We start from the raw sequence: 19,042 nt of genomic DNA on the forward strand, positions 1-19,042 counted from the left end.
TCCCTCAAACCTGGAGCTTTTTAACAACCTCAGTGACCGCCGCCAAAGTTGAGATCATTGTGACTGTTTGTTGGTGGCTCAGTGAGAGAGCGGGTCGTCCTTCAATAAGAGGATAATAATAATAATAATAATTGATATAGCACCTTTAAAAACAGAGTTTACAAATTGCTTTGACAGACAAAGCAGCAAAAGCGAGGCAATAAAACAGAAAGCTCAACAAAGCATGAAAAGGTAAGAGTTAAACCCGGGTAAAACTTTACAATAGATGAAACGAAAGAAAAACAGTCAATACGATAAAAATACACTAAGAAATAAATAACAAAATAAAAGAAATTTTGTAAAAGAAATGTAGTAAAATCGAATAAAAATAAAGCAGTAAAGCGACGACATCACATAAAAGCCAGTCTGTAAAAATAGGTTTTAAGAAGTGATTTAAAAGAGATTACTGATCCTGCGAGTATGAATGTTAGCTGGTCCTGATGAACAGGTGGCACCTTGAATGATAGACGGTCATCGGTGTATCAATGATGAATGATGACATGTAGTGTTGAAGCGCTTTGAGTGTTCGGAAGACTAGAAAAGAGCTATACAAGTACAAGTTAATTTACCATTTAGGCTTAGTTGTAAATATCTTAACTCCTTGCGTCAACTGCCAACACACAAACACTCACAACTGCCTTCTCTTGCTCCGAAAAACTAACTCAGTGTGAGGTTTGTGGGCCAACAGCATACTATACTACAGAATGGAACGGTAGAAGTAAGATCTATACCAACCAAACATCTTGGGAATTGATTAGTTGGTTGGCCTTCATTGCCTCAACAAGTTGCTGCTTTGTCTCGACATCCTTGCTGTTCTTGCATTCTGACTCTGTGCCAGTCATCTGCAACACAACTCTATCCAGGATATAGGTCAGTGTTACTCCACTCTAATAAATCATACTGTGAGTTTCTCCCAGTTGTACGGCCTTCTGCAGGACACACTTCAGATGAGAGTTCTGTACTATACATATACTGCAGCTGTAAAAGTTAATTTCAATGCTCTGATTTACAATTTATGCTTTTCTTATCTCTTGCCAATGATATCTGTAATATTTCAGTAAGAGCAGGGCCGTAATTATGTTTGAAGGCTCCGAGGTCTGGCCCTTGGTACTCAGCTCTACAGAGGAAGAGCAGCACTGGCACAAACCAGCAACTGTGGCAAGTCTGAGAATAATGTCATTATAATTCAAATACCAAAACACACTAATTACATACACTCATTTCTGTATGGTAGAGAAAATGTCTTTGACGTCTACAAAACCAAAGCAGAGTTCTATACTATGACATTTTCATTGCATGCTGTAACAGGATTGTACGGAGGACACAGGAAATAGTGCCAGCACAGCATTTAGAGGCAGAGTCAGTTCTGCAGTTTTCAGGATCTTTAATGAAATAAACTCCAAGTAACACAAAAACTGAAAAACCTAGCTCAGTCAAGAGCTCTAGCACAAAACTAAACTGTTTCAGCCGGGCCGCTAGCCGGCCTACCGGTCTCAATCCTCTCCAATCGGAGACCTTAGGAAGGCGCACGACCCTGCTCCTCCCGCAGCATGCTCTCCGCATGCTCTCTCTGATCAGCTTTCCTGCGTCACCTTTATTCATCTCCCTGACGAGGAGATCAGCTCCAGGTGTGTTCCTTCCCACACCTCATCCCAAAGCTCTCCTGAAGGAGTGGGTGGAGCCTTCTGGCTGGAATGTATACGCCTCTAATTACCCTGGACCTCAGCCCCTTACAATACCTTGAGATTTAAAAAAATATATTTTTCATTTCTCCTTATATCACTTCTTTATGGCTTAAAATATGGCTATGACATATGACAGGTTGCAAGACTATCGCAAGGCTGAGACAGACAACCATTCATGCTCACGTCACCTACAGGCAATTTAGAATCATCAACTAACCTAAGCTGCATGTCTTTGGACTGTGGGAGGAACCCGGAGAGAACCCACGCTGCCACAGGAAGAACATGCAAACTCCACACAGAAGGCCCGTCTACCCGAAGCCTGGCTCCTCTTGCAGTGAGGCGACAGTGCTATGTTATGACTATACTATACATATATACTATATTATTCATTTGATCACATACTCGTTATGTAAACATTTTTTAAGACCCAAAAGCAGGACTCTGACACAGCTTGCAATTTGAACATGGTTTGTTGATGGTTTGTTGATGGTGGAAGGAGCATGCAGAGAGAGCTTGAGCTGTACTACTATGACATCATTTTTTATGGCACACTAAATGATGTTTATACAAAACTTTTATGGTATACTATACAGTGAAATTCTTTATGATATTTTCAGGCCATACTATATTTTTTATATTATGCCCTACCCATCAGGACTTAACTAAACATTCACACCCACACGTATCCGAACACATGTCCACTGAACGAGCAGTTTGCAGTTCAACGTTTGCTCAAGGACACGTAGACATGGACTGGAGGAGGAGGCGGGAATCGAACCACCAGACAACCCAATGTGTGAAACATGTTGAACTTCTTCAATTCAATGTTGTTGAAATGTTGTTCTGTTTTGTGAAATGTCGTTTCCTGAAATGTTGTTTTGTTTCCTAAAATATTGCATTTTTTTGTGAAATGTTGTGTTTTGACACTCAAACCCAATGCCAGTTGATCGGGAAATATACTGAATATATTTAGGATTCCTACATAAAAGGTATTAATGTACTACATTAGACATTTAGAATAACAAAGACAGTTCTAACATATTAAGTTCAAAAGTTGGTCTTTTTACTTTTACAATGAAACAGAAAATGTTGGCCACGTCGCTGTGCGAGACTGCCCACTGTGTTAAATAAAGTCATGACCTGTCGAGAGCTGCAGGAAAGATTGATTCTGTCTGAAAATGATCACCGTCTGTCTGCAGAGACTTTATCTCTGAACCCCAAAAAGAGTTTCCTTCCTGTTTTCACCCCTCTGCATTCCAGCATGGGAGGCTTGTTTCCACTTCGGAATGTTTATGGCTGGCCATGAGGAGAGCTCAGCCTTGTTTCCACACAGTCAGGTATTGTACTACTGTGCTGCAAAGAAAGTCCCATGAGTCATTGCCTGCGACCTAGATTTGAAGGTTAAATGATGAGGAATTTGGAATTCTGCCCCTTCAAGACTACAGATAATAATAAAACACTTTTACTTTGTGAAAACTTTATTTGGTGGAAAAAGCAACTGCCAAAAGCTGATATAGAGAAACGCCTTGTTGGCGACGTACATGTAAACATTTGGTTTCATACTAAAAGCACAAACAGTCATGAACCAGAGCAGCAGCAGTAGTGAGACTATGTCAAAAAATCTGCTCACATTTTCTGCTCTTCATTCCAACAGAGTAAATCGTTTAAACTTAATCAGCACATGTGGTTCACATTTGGTTATGGAAGGACAACTTACAGCAATAAAGAAACCTGCCAACCAACAACCATAGATAACATCACAATGTTTAATATCTGCTCGAACACTCTCTCAAACTTACACGTTGAGTTCACTGTGGTGCCTGAAAATACAATTTGACACAAAGCATCAAATTTGGCAACTGCACTCAAATTAATATTCATGTTTTACAATTTGTAATTCACCCTACTAAATGTTTACCGTGTGTTTATTATAGAGGCCCAGCAGCTGTGGTGCAGTCTTTTGCATGTGACAACGTCATGGAAAATGACCCATTCCCTACTTTTGGTAACATAAGGGGACATGCCTTTGTTGGCCAACAATTAGATAAAAGTTCAATTTCATCTCTGTGTCCAGTACGGAGATAAGTCTGGGATTATTCTTAGCTTGAGCACAAACAGTCAGTCTTAAAGCTATGCTAAAGCAGTTGTTCTATAGTAAAATGGATCAAATGAGTATATGAAAGAGGTCACTCCTAGTGACGGATCCACAGAGAATTAACACTTGTACATCTCCTGCCCAGCACCAAACTAAGCACTGTTTTCTTTCCCCTGCCTTCTGGTCCAGCCTCACTCTCAGGCTCATTCACATGAATGGAGGAAGGAAGATAACTCTGGATTTGGCAATTAGTGTATTTTACAACTTTTAGGACCTGATCATTTAAATAATGGCTGTTCATTTGTTCGTACTGAGCAGTTGGTTTACCTAAAAACGTGACGGACCCGGAAATTGTAATTCCACCATTTGGCCACTGTGTAAAATTGCTCCAAAGCCTGGTGCTTCCCTGGAGGCTTGAACAAGTCAAGCTCACTGGGGGTCAGGTAGGCCCACAACCTTTTGTCCTCTCATCCTCAACCAGAGGGGTGAGACATGATGTATCATTCAAATGGAGATAACGGCACAACCAATCCTCAAAGACATCCGTAGTCTTGTCCTCAGTTGTTGAAAGGTGACTCACATATTTAAGTAAAAATGAAGAAAGGGGGCTTGAGGGAGAATTTCAAACCCTGCCCATACCTATATGAATTGTTCATACTTTTACAGCCCACCTAAATCATAACAAAGTTGGGGGAAGATGTTTCAGGCAGAGGTGAGACCAAGTCATTGTCTCGCAAATCACAAGAGTGTCTAGTCTTTACACTCAAGTCCCAAGTCAAGACAGGCAAGTCCTGAGTCAAGACTGACAAAGCCCTAAACTTTGAGTTTTGAGTCCTAAAGAAGTCCTTATGTGCTCTTCGCCCAGTGAAATGTCTTTTTAACAACAGAGTAAATGGCACCAACTGGTGCTGTGTAACGTATTGTTAGTTCTTCATGTTTTTTCCTGCAACTTGTTGTCGGATTGGTTAAAAACAAAGTGGATCTGGGGAATTAAGTGTCAACTTCTGGGAATGAATAGTGTTAACGTTAGTTGATTCACTAAATGAAGGGAAATGAATTGATTCGTGGTGTAGAGGATTGCCTATTTCTTCTTGGGGTGCTAGCCAGATGTTCATCCAACAATTTCATGTTTGAGATTTTTTTTATGGTTAATCCCCCACATCAATACATGAATCATGGCCCCATACAGCCACTTCTCTGAAATCAAGTAAAACAGTATATCAGAATGCACTCAAATAATCAAGCAGTAATCAGAGCCACAATGCAAAGCTGTACCGGAGGTATAATGTAAAACCACACCCTACAAAAGTCAAGTCCTGATAATCAAATGCAAGTCCTAATAATATTCACTAAAAAACGGAGTCTAGAGTTGAGAGTTCTTTTTCGGGGATTTGGCAATACACACAAAAAAAAGTTTGTTTAGTTATTTCTCCGTGACTAAATTATCGTTCCAAACAAATCAAGTAAATTAACCCAACATCTCCGAAGCAGTCAGAGTCATCTACCGGTACCGGGAAGTTGATCACTTTCGTGCGCACGCTTTTTAAATAACATCATCTTTCATCTTTGGGTTTGAGGGAAGTTATCCATTTTCAGGTGACAGTGAAGTCACTTGGAGTCGTTGGTGTTAATCAAGTCGAGTTGAAAGTCTTTGTTAAGTCATTTTTAAAGTCATCAGATTTGTCACTTGAGTCTGACTCGAGTCCAAGTCATGTGACTCGAGTCGACGCCTCTGGTTTGGGGACTGTTAGATGATCTGACAAGCACAACATACTGATGCCTCAACTTCCAAAGAAGTGTAAACTCAAGTTGTTAACTTTGGTAAGTTCCATGATATGCAGGTTTATGAGTATGAGTTGTCATACGTTGTCAACATGATGGAACATTGCCAAAACAAATATTAAATCAAGGAAGCTATGCATTGCCTGTCTCGCATGTTTTTGTCGGATTATTTCTTTAAGGGTTTTTAGGATTGAGACCTAGAACAAGGAAGTCCATTAGAACCAATGTCTTTCAGAGGTGATACAACTTTAGGGCTCAGATTGGATGGACTCTGGGATACACCTTCATCCAGCCACACTCAAGCTGTACTACAGCACTTTGTTTGGGGCTATAGGAACTTATCTTCCAGCAAAAGATACTATGCAAGTCATTGCCATTTACAATAAAGGGTTTTAAAGTTTTGTAATGAAAGCTGCCTGGTCTAAATTCATTATCTTTTAATCAAACCTAAAATAAATCAGGTTTCATTGCAGGTTTCCCCAACTGTTAAGCAACCCCCCCCCCGCAGCACTCTGTAATGGTTCCTCTTAATAACACTCACTCGTTGAGGTCAGGGTCCGTCCATCATACTGTGTGTGGACCACACTGGCTGATGATTAAAGGCCAATATTGACAAAACTAAAACTAAAACCCTTTCTTCCTTTTTTTTTGTGAATAAATGGCGCAAAGTGTAGTCCACTGTGCAAGACACAAGACACTTTGTTAAGAATCATCTATAGTCAAATGATAAGTGATGAAAGCAGAGTTGATGAAGGTGACTGAATTGTTAGGATTGCACTACGTTTTTAATGTATAATGACTTGAATACTTTGACGTACACAGACTTGATCTTATTAACCTCTTTATCATTCAATACAATTCTGTTTGTTCATTTGAAATTTAAGTTGCCATTGGTGCATTTATTTTTGGGTCAGACTGGCAATCACAAGCCACACCCAGTGACTCTCAGTATCCATCCATCCATTCAGCAAAGTAGTACAAAAACCAGTTCTGATGGGAAGCAATGCAGATTCTGGATGGACACTAGAGGGGTCATGGGAGTTTTGTGGACTTGTATTTATTTATGGAAGCTTTTGACCATGTCTGCCAGTCAGAAAACTGCTTTAGAGCAAATTCACCATAATCACCATCGTTTTAAAAATAAAATTATGGGAAATTATCAATTCAACTGTACATTCATCAACATTGCTTTCATCTTTTTGTGATGTGAATGATGTGAATGTGAGCCATGATTGCCTCATATGAACATCAGATTTCTGAGATACTTGTACAGCAAATGTATCTACTGGTTCAAAAATGTATAATCAAAGTGAAACACAACATATATTATAGGGTTTGGGTTTATGCCATTCTGTAGGGTGTACATGTATGGACATGTTCCAACGTTGACCTGGTCTGAGCAGATGGAAGGCACAGCTGTACATCCTGGATACCAAAATTGCATTGCACCATGGGCTTCTTTTACTTTGGTACCGTTAATAGCCAGTTCCCAAAGTACCAGAAGAAGTGTGCGCTTGACAAAAGTTCCACTGCACTGATGCAGAGCTTCCACCATCCACCGTGTTCTTACATGTTGATCTAACTCCACATGAGAGAGGCGCTTCCGATGTCTACTGCATGATAACGTCAGGTTCGATGTTGAAGAGCAGATCATCATTGTCCCTCCTGACCTCCAGCAGAAGGGCTGTCTCCTCCTGCAGTGCCCCCTGCAGGTCGGCCGTGGCCATCAGCGGTTTGCCATTCAGTTTCACAATAATGTCACCATCTTTGATCCCGCCTCTGGAGACAAAGAGAGGAGTGAATAGAGCCTGTTATAAGTAAAGCATTCATTTTACTTCAGAAATGAGTAACAGACTGGATACTGCTTTGGTTTGAGGAATGAATATACTTCTGTGCAGGTGAGTGAGGTACAACTTCATGAACATAAATCCCACTGGTAACATCGGGGAAGTCTGGGTTCTGTTGTTTAAGCTCTTCAATCAACCTGGAACCAACAAATATTATCATTATCATTATCATTCATTTCATTCATTATCATCGAAACAAAGTTCAGGAACCACAAGGTGTATAAATACTAATACATACTGTGTCTTTATTTAACCTTTATGTACGAGAGCCTCATTGCCTTGTTTTCAAGAGTCAGAGTCCTGACTCAGACTGATAGATAACACAAAATATGAATTTAACAAAGATAAAAAATGTTTGACAACTAAATTTTCAAGTTCAACACATAACAGATTTAATTATAGGAGCGACCCAGATGGCACCCTAAAACCACCCATACTTGTCCGATCTAAAATCATAAACCAATGAATAGCACGAGTCTAAAACACACACAATTCAATTTACACAGAGAGAGAAAATGTTGCAATTTAAGCTAACCTCTAAATACAGACAGTTTCGGGGAGAGGCAGTGGTATACGTGAAGCTTTTACCAAGTTTACAATATACAGAATCAAAGGCACGTAAGCACTGAAGAGATGCATGTAGAGTGCATCCTCATGGTCAAGCAAAGACGAACAAAATGGCTGAAACAAGCTACCATTAAGCTGAGATATGCCTGGTTTCAAAAATAAAAACTGAATTGCCTGTGAAAGTAGAAACATTCCTCATAGATAGCCACGGCCTGTTACAGTGGTTGGGTGGTCCAATAACTTCAAGAGCTGTGGATTTAGATGCTGCTGCTGTAACCTGCTGTGAGCTGGAAACCTGTGGTCTATTATGTAACATACTTTGAAAAAGGGCAGCAGTTGAGTATTTTGAAAATTGATTATTCAATTAACAACATAAGATGCCATCACTCTATTGTTATCTCTTTTCCTATTCACACAATAGTTGTCATTAGTTTAGACTTACGCTGGTGTGATGGTCAGCATCCTGATTCCAATGAAGCGTTTCTTTATTGACCTTACATCTGAAAGAGACTCCAGTTAGTTTCTGTATATTCAGCGGGACACTTGAAGATGTTTAATCCTGGCCCAATGACATCACTGTCAGACACACCTTTGCTGTGCTTGTCGAGTGAATCGTTGAGGAAGCGAGTGATCCTGTCGGAGGGAATGGCAAATGAGATTCCTGCTGCAACCTTCAGGGTGTTGATGCCAATCACCTCCCCATCCTCAAATACAGAGACGCAGCAGGACAAAGTCAATGACCATTTACATTTTCAGAATGTTAGGGTTATTTTTTTTATCTCAAGACAAATTACAGATAGTACAACCGTAGAAAAGGTTTCTTAGGTTGGTGTGATCGAGAATAAGCTGTTAGTGCAAAGCCACCAGCACGAAGCCAAATGCAGTGGTTGTGCAATTTGTATTTGAAGTGAACAACCAGACCCAGGCGAGAGAGAAAGGTATTTTACAGCAAACAAGCTTTGAGGTAGGAAACCAAAAGCTCACCAAATTGACAAGAGGTCCTCCTGAATTCCCGTACTGTGAAGAAAAACACAAAACAACAGTACTGTAGTGTAAAAACTGGACAATCTCACAACGTACAATATGGCATTTTTACAACTTACTGCACCGCTAAACAATCATTTTGACTCAAAGCACATGTTTTCTGCCTTGCTGTATTCTCACGTTGATTATAGCATCCGTCTGGATGTAGTCCATGTCGGAGTCCCTGAGGCCCAGCTCCTTGCCGTCTCTCTGGGCGGTGCTGACGATGCCTGTGGTGACGGTGTTCTGGAGGGCGAAGGGGCTGCCAATGGCAACCACGAACTCCCCGGGCCTCAGGTCTGCACTGTGGCCCAGAAACAATATGGGCAGTTTCATCTGGGAGGAGGCACAAAGGGTAAGATAACGCTGTAGCAGGATGTAGGATATTAGTTTCAAGCCTGAAAGCTAACCAGGTACATCTCGCTGTAAATAAAATAGCGGCGTGCACCTTGTTGAACCCAGAGGTCAAAACCAGAGGTTGCACTGCAATGTAAAAGACAATCATAACGTATTATTGAGGCAATAACTTTTAATGTTCACCTCCATACGCAGTTGTGTTTTTGTTTTTCCGTCTCTTCAACATTATTGGTCATAAAATGTGCATGCTTAGAGAGCAAAAGTACAAAAATATAATACTGCTTGTGAGAAATTCAACTTTCCGTTAATCTGTGCTGCATTCCTTTTTCACAGCTGCTCCTCTGCTCATGAATCTTCCATACGCAAAATGACACAAAATGACCTTGTGCCAGAAGCCTGTACATTTACACGTTTCACACTCAGGAAATACGACCCAATGTGTGTTAAAACAAAAACTGCAATGACTTCAGTTTGTGACAGACAAAAGTTTTAACTGCTAATTTAACAGTTCCAAGAACCCAGTGTGCAAGTATAGCAAATAGAGGTTATAAAACCTCACATGAGCAACAATCTGTCTGGAACATGAAGACAAATTAAATGAAGTATGGAAAACCATGAATAACAGCCTGATGATGATGATAACGGCTGTAAAACATACACAGTCAATAAAAGCACATCTGTAAAGTCCAACATGACCTTAAGTATCACTATGCAGCAATATACTGTGCGATATATACCAAAGAAAGACACAAGGAAAAAGGGGAGGGGCTATGACGAGAAGACGGGAAAGGGAGAAAAAGGAGCTGAGTAGAAACACATGCTGAGCACACAGATGGTGTGACTAAAGGAGAGGAGGAATGGGCAGGAAGGGTTGCTTTAAGGTGGAGCACTTTTGGATCGTGTTTCTCTCTCTCACTCCTCCCTGTCCTGGTCCCGATCCAGCTCTCTCAGCTCTAATGCAGAGATGTCAACTGAGGTTCAACTCATATTGGTTTTCGAAAGCAGATATTTTTGTACTGGATAACCCACCCATCGGTGTCCTTACCTCTACAAACACATCTTGTGTGGTGAAGAATTGTCCAATGATTGTTCAGTGATGTATATATATACATACACAGTATATATATATACTGTATACACAGTATACTTCCACTAAACTATTGGAACAAGATGATAGGGTGATCAAGGGGGAACCGATTAGAATTTGGTTAGTAATTAGAGATTTACTTTTACAGCAAAACTATATGCAGGATGCAGTCTTCAAAAATATTATTGGAAAATTAAATAAATATCTCACATGAGCATAAGATGTAGTAAATCAGCAAACTAATACAACTTGGGAATTGAGCAGACTAAGAAGAAAGCCTATAATCCCTGAGCTGGTGCGAGCTGTGGGTGTTGCTGTGCAGTCTAGCTGGAAGTATTCGGTGTCACCTCAAGGGTGCTTTGGATTCTGACTGTTGGTCCATTACACATGACACACACTGTAAACACACATATTTAGTCTGCTGACGTTGGCGAAATGCCAGAAAAGACTCATCACGCTCAACAGACACTGGTTTGTTTACATCCACAGTTTATCCTTAAAACTACAGTTGATAACTTTAATAAAAATAACTTTTGATCATATTTGGTCAAGCTGTCACTATGTAATGACAGTATTACATGAGACAGATATTCCTTTTAATGCTCCTAATGGCATTAGCAAGTATCCACCACGCACAGAGCTTGTGAACCTTTGTGAACTCTGGTCAAACTGTCAAACTAGGCTAATCATATATGAATAAAGAATCTCTTACTGCATTGCCTTTCTCTCGCCTCAAATGTTTTCTGAAACATATTCTAGTGTTTGGATGTAAAATGAAATAGTTGGCTCTACTGGGCCACCATGTTGAAAACAGTCAACATGATAATTATAGGAGATCTTAATAATTATCAGCCAATATATAAACTTCCCTGCTTGGCAAAAATCCTGGAATCACTGGTAAATGACCAATGCAAAGCATTCCCCTCCAAATATCCTGTTTTGAGCCCCCCCCCCCCCCCAGTCTAGTTTCAGATCTATAGTACCATACCTCTGACTCTGTACAACTTGCTGTTGAAAACCTACAACTTCCTTCCTTTAGTGCTTTTTAAAATACAATAGTCCATTTTTAGCTAGTCCTTGATGCAGGCTAAACAAAGCTAATGCTTATTGATTTGAACAATTTGCACCTATTGATTGGTAGGAATACTGAGAGAGTAGCAGAGTATGAATCCCGAGGTATTTTTCTTGAAGAATCATTTACATTTAAATACATTTACATATCCTTTTAAAAATCTCATCAACAAACTCGGTCAACAACTCAACATCAACAGAAAGAGATCCAGCTTCCTATTGAAGTGCAGAACAAAAGTTGAGACAGTCTCAGTCAGCGGAGATTACTATTGGTCTGTCCTCTCTGGCAAACAGGCGTAATCGACACCTGTATCTTTTCATCTATATGTCCCTTATTGGACATTCATCACCCTATATAACGTCCATGCTATGGAACATTTACCCCGATGCATATCCCCACTTTACCTCCACCAGTACTTTCATTCCGTTCTAATCTATTGCTAGTTGAGAACATCCCATAAAGCTGTGCACTTACCTGTGAATTGATTTTGATGGTAGCGATGTCTGACTTCTTGTCAATGTCTTTGATGTTGGCTTCATATACGTCACCATTATGCATCTGGACCTGCAAGGAAGAACGGAAGAAATGTAACATCTCAAATGAAATCTAATTCATAGAATAGGATTTGGTTTGATTCGTATTTTTGAAGTTAGCTTTGTATCAGATATAGTATTATCCAACACTCAATGTTCTGCAGTGCCCTATGCATCTTCTAAATAACCGAGCTAAGTTGTGTTTGAGCCAATGGTGGTTCAACCAGATATCATCTTTTAAGGTCATTGCCAACATCTTGAATTTGCAAATAGCCAGTATTTGGTGCCAATGTTAAACGTTGATATATTCGTCCATTTGAGTGCTAAACATTGACAAGTATTGAGGATTTAACATCAAATTGTTAATCCTGTTACAATGGATGAATCCACGAAAGAAACCTGAATAACAATTTAAAAAACGTGCATTCTCATAATTGTTTTCTTTCTGAGAGTTAGAAGAGAAGATCCATATTAACGCCTTGTACAGAACTAGAGTCAGGACGCGGTTAGCCTAGCATAGCATAAAGAAGTGGAAGTAAAGGGAAACTGCTAGCCACTAAGATAAACTGATGTTTTTTAAGAAATAGTTCCAGCATGTAACTCCTCCTTAAACCAAAATGTGTCGTTTTTACATTCCTGTTTGTGTGCAGATTACATAGAAGATACAACATGTTCATCAGTGAGCCTTAGAGGTATTGGTAGGTGTATCTTTTTACTGTGGATGGAGTCAGGCAAGGCCGACCACGTCCTTACTCCAGCTCTGTGTTTTCTAATTCATCCTCACAGTCTTCTTTTCACCCAAGGATACTATTGGCAAATCAATTTCAATACAACTTGAGTTGACTTAGTAAGGATTAAGCATGTGGGAAATGTGAGCATTTAAAGTGAAGCATAAATGATTAAAACAGTATTTCATTACCTTGAGGTGCTGTTGACCGGACACTGGTGTGGTGCTGGATACTACGTGGGCGTTGGTAACAATCAGTCCGTTATCTGACATCACAAACCCAGATCCACTAGAAAGAGGGATGTTCCGACCGAAGAGAGGATGCCTGGGGTGTGAATAAAACAATGGTTTGTACTGAAATGCTAACACAACCCCTCCAAACACACGTACACACAGCCAGTACCTGAGGAAGAGTTCGATGTGGACCACAGCAGGGGCGATTTTCTCCACCACGTCGGCTATGAAGTTGAACTTGTAACGAGGACTGGCAGCATGTGAAGGACCTATACTGGCAAGAATAATTATGTATTTCAACACTTTGATATAGGGATAATCAAATAAAATGAAGACTGGTATAAGCAAGAAGAAAGCCTGTTCCAGTAATCTAATAATAATCATGGGTAACTTTCTCAATGTCGTGAACTGGAAGGATTGATGTAAAGGTGGCAGGAAATGAGCTTTTTGTGAACTCAAACATAAACACAAGTCAAAACGGAGTCCTAAATTCTTGCACATCGGCATTAGATGGCTAGATAAGGGAATGTTTTGACAATAACAGTAGAAAGATTAGCAAAGATTAATATCTCAGATTTGTTTAGGTTCATCCAGTCTACTGAAATGATTAGGCTTAAAAGAAAGGCAGACCTCCAATACTAGCATGGGAATCAAGGACTGACCCCTGCGCTACTCCATTAAACACTGGGTGGACAGTGTAGGAATAGTTACCAATCATGACAGAAACCTTCATGTCAGGGAGGTATGAAGTACACCGAGTACGAGTAGAACCACACCACTGACCCACAGCACTTAAATGGAACAGCACTTCCCAGAATGTTGCATCCATCAGACTGTCATAGTGGCACAAAGCAGTGTTGCTTGTGTTGTACGGTGATGTTGCCAGACTGACATTTTGAAATGAATTGTTTGATTGTATGTGGTTCCTAAGGAGCTGCTCAGAGAGAGCTGCAAGAGTCGTGAGCCGATTCGGACCAATAGTAATAACTTCCGTTTATAAAGTGGAATCCACACAAGATGATACAAACTAGGCAGCAAGCTCATTTTGTCCCTTTAGGGCCTCCATACTTAATAACCTCTGATGGTGGCAACTAAACCCTTTTTCACGGAGTTCTCTGGCTGACTTCCTGATGTGCAGTGAACACAGTCGAATGTAAGGAGAGTTAATCTGGGTCAGGACATTGCAAAGCAGTCCCCTCTGTTCCACGACCCAAACAATAACAAACCCACCTGGTGGCACAAACCTGGCAGCACTGATGGAAAACCAAGTTAGCTTTGCCAGGATCATAACCTCCTTCACTGCTCCACCAGTAATGATGAGTTACACGTTGTTCCTAAAGTACTGTACACTGCTGAGCCAAGTCGGCTTTCAGGGTTTGTGATTTTAGACTGAAACAAGATTCTCAAATGACAGACAGAATCCAAACCAAATGCTGTAGCCAGTGGGTTTATGTTTTTGACATAACTGGTCTTTAAGATTTCACATTTCTTAATACACAGCCTTTAAATATCATTCAATCACCATTCAAATATTTCCTTTAAAGGGAAAAACCTAATCAATTAATAAATCTCCACAAAGCTAAACTGCAGAGTCTGCGATTATTTCGCTACAAGCCTTTCATCTCACATGCAGTCTTTTGATCCACTGGTATTAAGTGCAGCTTCAATTTCCACATTGCCGTAGATCCCCATGGCAGGAGTAGAGCCCTGCCCCAAGTCAAAATGTTTGTTTGTTTCCATTAATAAGGTAATGTTCACTTTCATAAGAAAGAGAGAAAACACTGCTGTTGCTGCTGGTAGAGAGTTCAAATAAATGAGCAGAGGGGCGGGTGTTTAAAACAACACATACGAAAACTGTCATGACCTGCAATGGAGTTAGAATCACTTACAGGAGACATTTGGGAAAGACCCAAGAATACAACTGTACTAAACACATTTAAGTTGATTAATCGAGGTTTTAAAGCTCCGCTACTGATTTGGGGGAGAAACTTGCTTGGTAAAAGAAAATGATGCTGAATGATTTACCACAAGCGATTTGGGAGTTGGGACTTGCAGGTCAGTCACCCATATATTTTTAGTTAGCCACGCCCGTAAGCATGCAACGCTCCAGTGACATGGTGTGTGTGTGTGTGTGTGTGTGTGTGTGTGTGTGTGCCAGCCACATACCCTTTAAAACCTTGACAAAATAAAGGGTTTGTGATCAAAGGGAAATGTAAATAGAGTCTGCCACAACTCTGGGCTGCAGGGACTTCCTGTTTCCTCAGTTGATATCTCACATTGGTATGTGTGTGTGTGTGTGTGTGTGTGTGTGTGTGTTTCAGATGATTGTAACCCCTTGAGCAGGGGATTGTGGGGATGATTGTAACAGTCAGCAGCAATCTGTTTCATTCATCAGCACCGAACAGACGGTCTGTCCGTCTGTCCGTCCAACGCATCGTATCCTGGCCCGACATGTACTGTGGCTACGTGTTGTACTTAATAGGATGCTTCCAAATGTTTTCTCTGACCATTCCTTTAACGTCAGCATCAGGCAAATGTAACAATTAATTACAACACATAGCTACAAAAACATAGATTATTGCCTGACAAATTGCAGGAATTAATCAGCTGATGATGATCACAGAAAGGAATTTGATTTTATAACTCATTACATTCGTATGTGTATTACAACGTGTGGAGTCAAACTGTAGAATTCTCTGGGGAATTAAATGTTATTCAATGTAAGAAAATACAAGCTTGACGAGTGAAGTTTGCGCTTCGTCTTTTAGCTTCAACACACTAAAGCTCGTAAATGTAAAAGACAACAAAACTGTCTGCAAGTGGCCTTTCACAGTGTGCAGAGCTGAACTCAGTGGCTGGAGGAGATGAAACTGACCCTCTCCCTTTGTTTGGAACAGTGTGGTGAATGTATTTAGCTGCAGTCTGTGAAACGCTTCCTCCAAGCAGCCGTCGTGCTCTACTTTTACAAGTTAAGCTTGTGAGAGGGAGAGATGGTGAGAAAGTGAGACAAACGAAGAAAGTAAAACATGTAGTGAAGGAAGGATGATTATTTAACGGCCAGTAACTTTTCTCCCCGCTATGTTTTGAATGGAGACGGTAGTCTAATAAACTGGAGAGCTGTGGGTAGGAGCCTGTATATCAGTGTGACAGAGGAAATGAGGAACATGTGCAGAAGTGTGGACAGGAGAATGACTGTAAAACAGCAGATGCTGGAACTGGTCCACAAGATACTGGCCATGTGTGTGCTTGTATGTGTGTGTGTTTCTGCCATCATGCACACCATATTTATTATCTCTGCCAGGTCGTAAGCCTGTGGGGAGATCATGCGTTCGGTCATGTGTGCGTGTGTGTGCGTGTGTGTCTGTCAACAGCTAATCTCCCATACTGCTGGACCCATCAGCCTGATATATATTTTTTATGCTCCTTTCAAGGCCCTCTAATAGTTGTGGTGATTCACAATTTTTGAAAAACATTTTATTGACTGTTTTATACCGTCATTGGCTGCTGACTCCTCACTCCTCTTAACCGGCCAGTCGGGGTCGCAAGTAATAAACAATCGCTTAGGTAGCAAAAGGCATTTCCTGCAATCAGCTCGGTTAAAAACAACAGTTAGGCACAAATTAGTATGTATAAATCTGCAACTTTTCAGTGCTAATTAATGCTGGGAGATCATCGAATCAGATCAGATCATCTTTAAGGTTCATCCTCTGGGGACAACCAGTCTATGTACAAAAGTTCTTGGCAATCCACCCAATAGCTGCCAAGATATTTTACTCCAAACCAAAGTGGTTCGATGTACCAACTGACTAATATTGCTATCCATTATAAACTTCTAGAATGTAGATCTGGTCGCCCCTTACATGAGGAACGTTGTTTACGGAGAAAGGCCTGTACATGAACTCTGTGTTTGGGTTGAGGGAATTATCTAGGTCAGTCTCCAGGACAGACGAACATCTCTTTACAAGAGGTGTGGTTCATTCCAAATAACTGGTTCTGGGCCGCTTTAACAGGCTGTTAAACCTGCACCTGCCCTCTAACCAGTATTTATTGCTGCTGTGAATCATTACTCTGGTGACCTTATTAATCTGGCTCTTATTAGTGTGGAGACATGGCGGTTTGTTGAGGTGGGGGTTAAGGCCCGGACCGCACACTCTCCCGATGAGTCAACATGATTGTGGGAAACACATTTCGACTCTAATGACAGCAGACTGAGGCTCACTTTTGGCCTCAGAAATAACAGCAAGTAAAAACAACTGTTATTGGTGTAACTGAAGTGCTAAAGTGCAGAAGGTTTTTTTTTCTGGTGTTTTTTGTTCCCAAACAGAGGAGGGCCAACCCTGATGTACCACCAACAGAGACTTACGTATGTGGCTAAGTGTAAATGAAAGTGTCTTAAATCTCATTTGGATTTTATCCGGATACATTTAAGATGACGGATGGATTGGCACATAATGTTTCTTTTAACGGAGACATAACATAATTAGTTACATAAAAGTCAACAGGTTGTCTACTCTACTGGGAAGGCCAAAGCTCTGCTCTATTGATGCCCCAGTGACTTATTGGCAAACAAGGCAACTGTTGTACTGTACTTTGATGCAAACATCGAACCATCAGAGAAGTATTGGACGAAGCATTTTGGTTTCGTCACCAGCGATGGAAAAATTGTTGGAGAAGGTATTGCTGTTTTTCTACAACATATCTTTCTATTTTTATTTTCAGGTTTTGTCTCCTTTTTGAAATAACAGTTGGCTTATTAATATAATTGCTCGGTTATTTTATTTTATTGCATTGTATATATTGTGCATTTTCCACACTTAATATTTTTATTTTATTGTGTAACCCTGTTTGCTGCTGCCACAGACAAATTTCCCCTTGGGGATGAATAAAGTACTATTCTATTCTATTCTATTCTAATTTATTTCTGAAGATAATATAACAGAAAATCAAAGTAGTTTTTGTAAAGGGCTCTGCTTAGGGTCAAATATCTGGTCCGGCCCTGCAGTGCTTCACCGACTGTCTGATTAACCAAATGATGCCATCAATGCGTAAATCGTACCTGTGCTGTTCTCACACGGTCCCTTCTGGACCTGGGTGATGCCCGTTAGTCCCTGCTGCAGCGCCTTCCAGCTGTTCGTCTTCAGCTGGCACACGTTGCCGTACGTCTTCCCGTCGCTGCCGCACACGTCCAGGCGGAACCTGCACCGACAGAAGCCCTTGGAGAGCCGCTTGCCCCCCGGGTGTTTGCACTCCAGTCCGTCCCCGCAAGGCAGGTCGTCCTTGCGTCCGCACATTTCTCCCTCCGCCTGGGCGCACACCAGGCAGCAGTTGCAGCGGTCCGGCACGTAGCCGCTGGGGCAGCCGGGGCTCGGACAGGTACTCACATCGCACCGCGTCGGACACTTGTCTTTTGGCTGTGCGCCGGCGGACTCCTTGAGGTACAGGAACACGGCTGTGTACAGGAGGACTTGCATTCTTAATGGAAGATTTTCAGTGGACAGAGACGAAGAGAAGAGAAGTTTACGCGGAGATCACAATCCCTGGCTCCGCACTGCTCATCACTTTCTGGGGACGTTGCAGAAAGAAATCCACACACACGGAAGACAGAAAGACAAACGTCCCCTTAGTTTTGAAAAATACATCAGAATAAAGCGATCCTGATATTTAAAATTGGACAGTGAGTCTGTTATTGTTATTTTGCAGCCGTGCGTAATTGCGCGTCCAGGGGCGAACCAGCATCCTGGTAGAAAGCATCCAGTGAAGTGAAACTGGGTGTTTTCTGTCTGTCCAATGGACATCCACTCAGTTGGCAGGAGGAGCGCCTCTAGCAGCGAGGCTGGAGAGAGGGAGGAGATGTGGGAGGGAGCTGCGCTCTTGGAGGCGTGGCGACGGAGCTCCGACGTTACCGTGTATGACCTCAGAATCATCCTGCCGTCATACATTTTTGGCAGGTCTAGTGGGTGCAGTAATGAGGGAGGCTGTTGAAGTTCTGAGGTC

General features: G+C 41.2%; 1 protein-coding gene across 1 annotated transcript; it reads right to left on the bottom strand.

Annotated features, from left to right (window-relative positions):
* Positions 1 to 7,211: 7,211 nt before the first annotated feature.
* Positions 7,212 to 18,519, bottom strand: htra3b (HtrA serine peptidase 3b). Its single transcript, XM_076086864.1, has 10 exons — positions 18,105 to 18,519; positions 13,218 to 13,317; positions 13,007 to 13,139; positions 12,029 to 12,118; positions 9,180 to 9,374; positions 9,000 to 9,032; positions 8,605 to 8,719; positions 8,458 to 8,515; positions 7,490 to 7,585; positions 7,212 to 7,380 (listed from the first exon to the last, which is right to left on the bottom strand). The coding sequence occupies exons 1-10, from the start codon at positions 18,517 to 18,519 to the stop codon at positions 7,212 to 7,214; spliced, it is 1,404 nt and encodes a 467-aa protein (XP_075942979.1).
* Between the last annotated feature and the right edge of the window lie 523 nt (positions 18,520 to 19,042).

The sequence above is a fragment of the Anarhichas minor genome, unplaced genomic scaffold (assembly GCF_050575085.1).
Source record: "Anarhichas minor isolate MPS153535 unplaced genomic scaffold, ASM5057508v1 ptg000009l, whole genome shotgun sequence".
Classification (NCBI taxonomy): Eukaryota; Metazoa; Chordata; class Actinopteri; order Perciformes; family Anarhichadidae; genus Anarhichas; species Anarhichas minor.